General features: G+C 45.0%; 1 protein-coding gene across 3 annotated transcripts in view; it reads right to left on the reverse strand.

Annotated features, from left to right (window-relative positions):
- CGRRF1 (cell growth regulator with ring finger domain 1) overlaps window positions 1-9,523 on the reverse strand; it is a 31,977-nt gene extending 22,454 nt beyond the window's left edge. For 2 of the 3 annotated variants that reach the window (XR_009452896.1, XM_059695540.1), the window contains exon 1: window positions 9,304-9,522. Coding sequence is in view for 2 of the 3 variants with exons in the window: in XM_059695540.1 (XP_059551523.1) it covers window positions 9,304-9,407 (104 nt within the window). In the remaining variant the exon portion in view is untranslated. Of the gene's footprint in view, window positions 1-9,303 lie in introns of all 3 variants that reach the window. The other variant, XM_059695555.1, reaches the window with a different exon arrangement.
- Between the last annotated feature and the right edge of the window lie 408 nt (window positions 9,524-9,931).

Here is a 9,931-nt window from a genome sequence, read left to right on the forward strand (position 1 = left end):
TCCCCTGCTTTCCTTCATCCCTTGGATTGGGAAAAAAAAAAAAAAAAAGAAAGCAAATGAAGAAAAAGCACTCTAGTCTGGCCAGCGTGGCTCAGTGGCTGAGTGTCAACCTATAAACCAGGTCATGTTTTGATTCCCTGTCAGGGCATATGCCTGGTTGTGGACTCTATCCCCAGTGTGGGACATGCAGGAGGCAGCTGATCAATGATTCTCATCACTGATGTTTCTCTCTCTCTCTCTCCTTTCCCTTCCTCTCTGAGGTCAATACAAATATATATTTTTAAAAAGATACATACATACATTCCCTGGCCTCTTCCTCATAATTTTTTTTTAAATATATTTTATTGATTTTTTACCGAGAGGAAGGGAGAGAGATAGATGCCGGGAGCCTGTCCATCCTTGCTGTTTCAAGGGACCTGGCATATATGGCATACTGTTCTTAATATGTTTGCTCACCTTCTTGGCACTATGTGTTTTAACCAAGGTCACCTCTCTGAGAAAGGTTGTTTCCCCAGGTAGGGATTTTCCCCTGAAGTTAGGGAGGGAATAAAACCCCTTAACTAAGTGCCAGGCGGGTAATTAATCACTTTAACTACGAACAATCATGCTTAAGCTACATAATCTTTACTCCCTGGAATGGAGATAAGAAACGCCCTAACCTTTGGAATAGAGATTGATAGGATTGGAATCAACTGGTATAAATACAGATGTAACAAGACAACACACACAGAACCTAGATACAGAACCTAGACACAGAACCTACACAGAATTTAGAGACAGAACTTCGCTGGAGAGAACATGGCAAAAGATCCTGGACAGAAACTGGAGACAGAACCTAGAGACAGAACCTAGCGAGAGAACCTGGCTGAAGAACCTAGAGACAGAACCTGGCTACAGAACTTGGTTGGAGAACCTAGACAGAACCTGGCTGAAGAACCTGGCTACAGAACCTGGCTGGAGATCCTAGACAGAACTTAGCTGGAGAACTGGCTACAAAACCTGGCTGGAGACCCTGACAAGAGAACCCGGCTATGATGATCACCTGAACGCTGCCTCTGTGTCATTCCCTCTTCACCGACTCCGTCCACACCTTTGGGGACCCCTGGACCTGCTGGGGTTGGACCCCAGCAGATAGAGAGCTAGAAACATCGATGAGAGAGAAACATCGATCAGCTGCCTCCCGCACATCCCCCACTGGGGATGTGCCCGCAACCCAGGTACATGTCCTTGACCGCAATCGAACCCGGGACCGCTCAGTCCGCAAGCCGATGCTCTATCCGCTGAGCCAAACCGGTTTCAGCATATAATTTTAATTTTCCCTACCTTCCTCCACCCTTTTTCTTTACCCCCACTGTCTGGCTCCTTATACTCACACTAAAAGCTAGAATCCAGATCTCATAGTATCCATTTCTACTGTAGGTTCAAGAACAGTATTTCAGGTACTTTATCATGTTGTACCTAAAAATTGCAATTAAAGAATCCTTAAAAATGTAGGAGCCAGAAACTCCAAAAGGCAGGGCTTTGAAAAAGTACAGGAAGCAGCCTGTTGTCAACATGAAATTCCTTTGTAATATGCTTTATATTCTCCATGATGTACCTGGTTTTAATATAAAAATATTTATTCAAATCTTTATTTAAAATCATTGTTGTAGGAAGATATACCATATCTGGCTTTGTACACACTGCAGAATGAAACAAACAATCGGAGATGTAAAGTGTTGCTTCTCTGAAAGCATGGATATCCAAGGCTGCTTGGCCCAGCATCACATCAAGAATTGACCTATTGCCCTATCCGGTTTGGCTCAGCGGATAGAGCGTCAGCCTGCGGACTCAGGGGTCCCGGGTTCGATTCCGGTCAAGGGCATATACCTTGGTTGCGGGCACATCCCCAGTGGGTGGCGTGCAGGAGGCAGCTGATCGATGCTAACTCTCTATCCCTCTCCCCTTCTCTCTGTAGAAAAATCAATAAAATATATTAAAAAAAAAAAAAAGAATTGACCTATTATTAAAAGAAATTCAACTCTCTAGATTTTTGTTTCTCTGCCTCATGCATAATCTTGGGTCTACATTTTCTAATATCCTAAGGTCCTTGATCTAACTCATATACGTCTTTTAAAATTGATATTACGAATCTTGCTCAATCTTTAGCCTTTTTATCTTATGAAAACTTTTTTTTACTGTGAGGGATAACATACATTCAGAAAAGTACACAAAACATAGCTCAGTGAATTACAAAGTAATTGTTATTCAGCTTAAAAATCAAAATAATGTATTCAGGCCGAAACCGGTTTGGCTCAGTGGATAGAGCATCGGCCTGCGGACTGAAGGGTCCCGGGTTCGATTGCGGTCAAGGGCATGTACCTGGGTTGCGGGCACATCCCCAGTAGGAGATGTGCAGGAGGCAGCTGATCGATGTTTCTCTCTCATCGATGTTTCTAACTCTCTGTCTCTCTCCCTTCCTCTCTGTAAAAAATCAATAAAATATATTTTTTAAAAAAATAATGTATTCAAAAAGTCTCATGTCACCTCCCATGTACTACCCCTTCCCCCTCTACTATATTGACTTGTTACTATAACTTTAGTTTTTTAATTTATATGTAAGTGGAAGTATGCTGTGTATACTTTTATTTTCTACTAGAGGCCTGGTGCACAGATTTGTTCACTGGGCCTCTTGCAATCCGGGACCCCTCAGGGGATGTCGGACGGCCGGTTTCAGCCCAATCCCTGCAGGCCAGGCCGAGGAACCCCACCGGTGCACGAATCCATGCAGCCAGGCCTCTAGTATGCATATAAGATCTTTGATTAATCTCTTCCTGTCTTTCCCCCTTCCCCCTTCCCTCTGAGAGTCATCAGACTGTTCCATGTTTTCATGCCTGTGAGTTGAGCGTCTGTCCCCTGGTGGTCAATGTGCGTCATTAGCTACCGGTCAAACAGTCGAACCATCGCTTAGGCTTTTATATATGTAGATTTTACAACATTTTGCTTGAAGACTCACCCATGTAGCTATATTTAGTGCATTTCTATGGCTGTATAATATTCTTTTGTATAAACATGTCATAATTTGTTTATTCATTCTAATTGTAATGGACATTTATGTTGTCATATTTTGGCCATTATGAATATGTATAAACATTTTCATACAAGGCTCTCCATGCACATACATGCATTTGCCAGGTATACCCTGGAGATGGAATTTCTCAGCCATAACGTCTGTGCTTCTTCAACTCTAGTGGATAATGCTTACAACTATTCTATGTGATGGTATCAATTTCCACTCCCACCAGCAATGACTATCCTGGCCATCCTGGTAGATGTATGGTGGCACTGCAGTATGGTTTTAATTTCTATTTCCCTAATGACTAGTGAGGTTGTGCACTTTTTCTTATGTTTATTGCTACTTGAATATCTTCCTTTGTGAAGTTCTTTCCCTGTTTTTCTACTGGTCTGTCTTTATTTTTCTTATTGATAGAAATTCCTTATATATTCTGAACATGAGCCCTTTGTTGGATTTATCTTCACCCCTTCTACATCTTGCCTTTTCAAGTTCATAATGGTATCTTCTGATGAACAGTGTCCTAATTTTAACACAAAGTTATTAACCTTTTCCTTTAAGGTTAATGGCTTTGCTCTTTGGTTTTTCATCCCTGCCTTATCTGAATTATGTCCTAACACTGCTATATCTATAACTATCTCAGATGCTTTTGTATTACTGTCCTAGGGTTGGAGAAATAAAGGAAAGAGTGGGAATTATTACAAGTTAGAAACTTAGAGAAGGGATCCCCCCGAAGCTAGGACCCAGACTGTTTTGGTAGCAGTTCTGGCCAGCTGGTGCTGATATCTCTGAAGGAATGCCATAAGGCTGGTCCTAGATATGAGAAAAAATGATAAGCTAAAAAAAAAAAAAAACCCACAAAAAAACAAAACTGCTGCAACTTGGGGCAACTGTCACTGCCAGGGTGAAGGCCAATGTTGCAAATATGTAGACCAGGAAAGGGGAGCAAATTTATTTTTTTAATATATTTTTTATTGATTTTTTACAGAGAGGAAGGGAGAGAGATAGAGAGTTAGAAACATCGATGAGAGAGAAACATCGATCAGCTGCCTCCTGCACATCTCCCACTGGGGATGTGCCCGCAACCCAGGTACATGCCCTTGACCGGAATCGAACCTGGGACCTTTCAGTCCGCAAGCCGACGCTCTATCCACTGAGCCAAACCGGTTTCGGCGGGGAGCAAATTTTTAAGAAAGAGACTGGAAGGCTGGAGGAAGAAGAGGAACTTGAGGAGGAAGAAGATATGGAACTAGCACAAGAGAAATGTGGTTTGCCAAGTCCCAGCCCCAGTATCATAAAGCAGAGTAGAGAAGAGCATATTTGCTGAGAGACAATAGCCTTTGAGAAAGGTCGACTTACAGTATATCTTTGTGGCAGTACTAGAGGACATAGGGTCCTTCCCCAAGGGGACCTGACCTCCCCTTCATTCAGAAGCTCCCAGTCTATGGATTGGTTTAGACCTGGAAACTGGCTGAAAGGTCACACTCTCCATTGTTGTGACCCAAGTCAGATCTCTGGCTCCAGACCTGGAGTTTTTCCTTTTATGCAGTTCATGTAGCATTTAGTAAGCCACCATCTATTTTATTCCCAGGGACATTGTAATCCATTACGCACTGCCAAAGATCCCCGCAGGCCGAAACATTTTCTGCTTTGTCTTCCCTTACCCATTTTGGAACATGTCCACCTTGACTTCTGTGGTTATGTGTTGCCACTAGACTTTAAGTCAGGAAGTCTGCCCTAAGGGCAGCATCTCTCACCATCATAAATAGCCTAGAGAAGGCAGGTGCCAGAGATTTCCAAGGATAAGTCTCCCCTCAGTAATATATTTCTCAGTGCTTCATGCAAAGCAACTGCCCTAGGCGAGATTATTATAAAACACGGGAAGGCTGGTTTTCTCAGACATGGAGAGCAGGCTGCTTCCACCAACAAGGAAGGCTCAGAGTGACGTGGGGTTTCCAGATGCTCAAGTCTATTACGATGTTCCCATTCCAAGTTTCAGGGCTCCACTTCTTTCTAATCGGTGTCCTAAATGAGATATCTACAGGGCTGTGCAATGCTATTACCAGCACAATAAAAGCTGTGTTCAATTTTTAGCTCAGGGGCTACCTGATAAAGTGCTTTAGAACCACAGAAACTCTCTCATTCTCTAAGACCTGATCTGAGAGTTAAAAGACCTGAGTTTGTCTGTGTGCTTTTCCCCCCTTAAGTGCTCTAGTGATCTCAGAAGTATCCATCCCACCCATCCCTCAGTCCTTATAGTCATCATTACTGCCATATTGGTCAAGTGCGTTAGCCACATATGGACCACCAGCTGGCAACCGCTGCCCCAAAGCACTTGCTTCAGAAATCTTCCTATATAATAAAGAGCTGATATGCTAATTAGAATGACCTTCCAGAACAACCAGTGGGTGGGAGGCAGAGGGGCGGGTCCACGAGGCAGCCAGGGCTGTGAGGGCCACACCCCTTGCACGAATTTCGTGCATCGGGCCTTTAGTTGTATCATAATCACTCAAAAGTAGTGAGTGATTTTTATTAACTGTGATGCCAATGTATGCCATGTATTGACAAGGAACTGAAGAAATGACCATACCAATCTCCAACCCCATCTCTGAGGCCCCTCTCCCTAGGATCCCATTCTTAGTAATAATTTATCGACATTTTTATCAGTCCAGTCAGGAGACCAAAATCACACCAGTAATTTTAACAGAGATAATCTATATATATAAAAGCCTAAGTGACCAGCTGACCGTTTGACCATCTGCATCTGGCCGGTAGCTATGATGCACACTGACCACCAGGTGGCAGACGCTCAACGCAGGAGCTGCCGAGCTGCAGTGACTTGGCAGCTGTGGTTCTCGGGTGACGCACTGGAACCAGAGAGGAGGGAGCCCGATTCTGGGGTGCGTCACCCGAGAGCCGCCCTCTCGCAACCCGGGACCCCTCGGGGGATGTCGAAGAGCTGGTTTCAGCCCAATCCCTGTAGGCCAGGTCCAGGGACCCCACTGGTGCATGAATCCATGCACCGGGCCTCTAGTTTAATATAAAAAAATGTTAGCCAGATTTTAAAGAACTGAAAAGGCAAAAGAGGGACACTGAGTATCAAAAAAGTACTAACAATAGGAAGCAACGATCACTCTTAGAATAAGGAATAGAGAAAAAAGAGTTACTAGAGCCTAGAAATTTGGAAGAAGGACCCCCATAGAGCTGGGACTCAGATCTGAGGAAAGAGTATTGATATCTTTGAAGGGTTGCAATGAGGCTAGTTTTAAGAAAGTGGGAAACCTTGAACTGGAAAAACTGGGAATGACTGTTAATGCCAGAGTGAGGCACTATTGCTGTGGTGAGACAAACAAGAAAAAGAATCAAACAGGAAGTGGCAGGTCCTCTTGTTCTCTAGCCTTCCATTCTCCCTCCCCTATTGGCCTCATGGGCAGCCAGCTAGCAAAGAAGAAATGAGGTTTAGAGGTTCTGCCTCAGACTCACAAAGCAGAGTACAATAATGGTGATATCAAGCCAAGAGACAATCCTATATAATAAAAGGCTAACATGCAGCCCTAACCAGTTTGGCTCAGTGGATAGAGCGTCGGCCTGCGGACTGAGGGGTCCCCAGGTTCGATTCTGGCCAGGGGCATGTACCTTGGTTGCGGGCACATCCCCAGTGGGGAGTGTGCAAGAGGCAGCTTATCGATGTTTCTCTCTCGTTGATGTTTCTAACTCTCTATCCCTCTCCCTTCCTCTCTGTAAAATATCAATAAAATATATTTTTTTAAAAAAAAGGCTAACATGCAAATTGTCCCCTCAGGAGTTCTACTGACTGGGAGTTTGACCGCTAGCTATGACTAACCACCAGGGGGAGGAGGGTGTGGAATGAAGGAAGGAAGGCCCCAATCAGCCCTGATTGCCAGCCAGGCCTAGGGATCCTACTGTGCATGAATTTCGTGCACCGGGCCTCTAGTAGCTTAATAACCCATAGTCAAGAAGAAGCAGGGAGTAGGCTACAGAGTTAGGCTTTCTGATTATTTGAAACTGTTAAAACTGTGTGTGTGTTTTCTGCACAGTGCATGGCAAATAGCAGGAGTTTAATAAATGTGGGATACTAGGGTTCACAGAACCCACCGTGTAGTTAAATAGAAACACCATACTTCTAGTTGCATGATTCTTTACTATTGCTATTGAGATTCCAATAATCAGAAGTTCCTGTTCTTTTTCCACTCCCACACAGTGCAGCTGGACAAGAACGGTGGAAAGAAGCAATGGGAAGGAAACTCAGAGCCGTACTGAGGTAAAAACCATGTGCGAGAAGACAGATGACCACTAGGGATTATATTATGAGAGGCTAAAAAAAATGACAAGGGTGAAGAGCATAGTGGATTAATGGGTTTACCTTCTGCCTGCGGTACTATTAGGAAGTTGTTTTAATGAAATCTAGATGGTTTTCATTGTTTCCACTCAATGCATCTGTGACCTTGGCTTAGGTTAGCAAATAAATGCTAGTAAAAAATATATCTAGGTGAACAAAGCTAACCCAGATGGAGAGAATAGTTGAGTTAGCCTCAAGATCAGTGACTGGTTTGACCCAAATCAGGATGAAAATTACTAGCACAAACCGGGTCTCTGGCCTTAGCAGTCCTGCACCCAGAATTCCAAAAGTTCTACAATTATCTTAGCTTCCTCCCTTTGAAAAACCATACCTAGAGTATCATTAAGTTTTCAAACCAAATCTTACACTTGGCTGAGCCAGGATTTGAACTAGGTCTAACACCAAAGTCTGTCTCTTAACCACTACAAACATGAGGTTCCTGACTACCCTTCACACACAGATGCTGCTATCATTACCAATAAGATGTTCACTCATTTTCCTCTTCCCAATACTTAACAGTGGTTCTCAACCTGTGGGTCGCGACCCCTTTGGTAGTCGAACGACCTTTTCACAGGGGTCGCCTAAGACCATCCTGCATATCAGATATTTACATTACGATTCATAACAGTAGCAAAATTACAGTTATGAAGTAGCAACGAAAATAATTTTATGGTTGGGTCACAACATGAGGAACTGTATTTAAAGGGCCAGAAGGTTGAGAACCACTGCAATACTACTAAAGACAGATATCTAAAACATCTCGTTAGTTGGCCATTGAAAATTAAAATGTAAAGATATAATGCAATTATCAACTAGTCACCTATTTTCTTTAGTGAAGAAAAATTACATTTCTTTAAAAGAATAACACTAACATTGTAGTTATTCTAAAATCCTGTGTTAACACTGCTTCTCTCACTGGGCAACAGCTTCCTAATTCCAATTACAAACTTTCTTGAAGAACGATAGCAATAAAATCTGACGGGCCCAGAATAACAAACTGTGTAAAATTGGTCTTAATCTTCCCCCACCACACACAAGGAGTTTTATGCTCTACTGGGGAGCAGTGTGAAAGTGTTAAAACTGCTTAGATCCTAAAGAGAGCACACATTGTCAGAAAATGACAAGGGCTCCTGTCCTTTCTTTAAAGTAAGCACATATATTGTGATCAAAGGGTATTTTTTGTTGTTGTTAATCCTCACTCATTTTACACATGTCTCCTCTGCCCCTCAGCCCATGTTGTATTCTCTGGAATGCCTTCTATTCTCTACCATACATATTTTACTCCACTTATTTTTCAAAACACTCATTCTTCAAAATCTAACAGTTATAGATTCTAACTCATATCTTTCTCATCAATGGATATAGTAAAACGTCTCAACTAGCTGTTATCTGCGAGGCTTCTCTAAACATGATACAATGGAATTCTGTTACAAGGTACCCGAGGCCAAGTGCTCAATTCAGAAGCACAACAATCAACCTTGTTTACTGTCCGTGTTACGTGTGCGCTGCGCCGCAGGGGACTGGACACGGGGCACACAGGAGGCCCCAATCTGGGGCAGAAGCTGGCGGACAAGTACTCTATCCAAGACCAGGCCCTTCCTGGACGCTTTATTACCCAGAAACAAAGCTGGGTGAAATACTTCAATCCGGCGCCACCCCCGCATGCCCGCAGCGGCGGGGACCGGGCGGTAATGCGGGGCAGTCACGCAGGTGCAGTGTCTACCTAGCTTTTCTCGCGGAGCCATTTGGAGCCCTCGGCACAGGCTCCCCGACAGCCCCAGGCGCTCCAGCGCCGCAGCCCCCCTGCTTCCATGCCCCCAGCCGCTCGCCGCAACCCGGCTCCCTGGCTGGCCGCCCCTCCTTCCCTTGCCCTTAGCTCTGGGGCCCTTACCATCCCAATACCAGGCCGGTGGTCACGATGAAGCAGGTAAAGACCACCGCGATGTAGAAAAGCGGCGAGTACTCGTAGAGCGTTACCAAAAACACCGCAGCCATCGGGGTCTCCAAAGCTGAACTGGGCTCCAGCGCCCAGCCCAGCTCAGCCCGCTCCGCCCTGAATAAAGCCGCTACGGTGCCCCGCAGCGGACAAACTTTGTACTTCCGCACTCGCCAGGGGTTCTGATACACGGGAAGGGGCTGCCTCGCGGGCTGCGGAAGCCGGCGTGCCAATCACGACGTCGCCTGCAGGGCTCGCCCCGCCCCTCCCGCTCCCGTCCCGAGCTATTGGCTTCTCGGAGGGGCGGGGCCATGACTCGCACCGCCCCGACTCATGGAATTGGTACCCGACGAGCGTTTCCTCCGCCCACCTGTCCCAGCGGTCCCCGCTTTTCTGCGGCAAATTCTAAAGAGGTACTGGGGCCAACTCTGTCCTAAACTCGGGTTAGGTTTTCTGATGCCATAGAGAGAAGGCACACTCCGAAATCGACGTAACAGAGCCTAAATTCTGAAACCCTGCGTGTTAGATCCGAGGCACATTTGGGAGCGGGAAGGCCGGCATCTTGGGTTCTACGAAGTGAAAC

This window comes from Myotis daubentonii, chromosome 1 (genome assembly GCF_963259705.1).
Source record: "Myotis daubentonii chromosome 1, mMyoDau2.1, whole genome shotgun sequence".
Lineage (NCBI taxonomy): Eukaryota > Metazoa > Chordata > Mammalia > Chiroptera > Vespertilionidae > Myotis > Myotis daubentonii.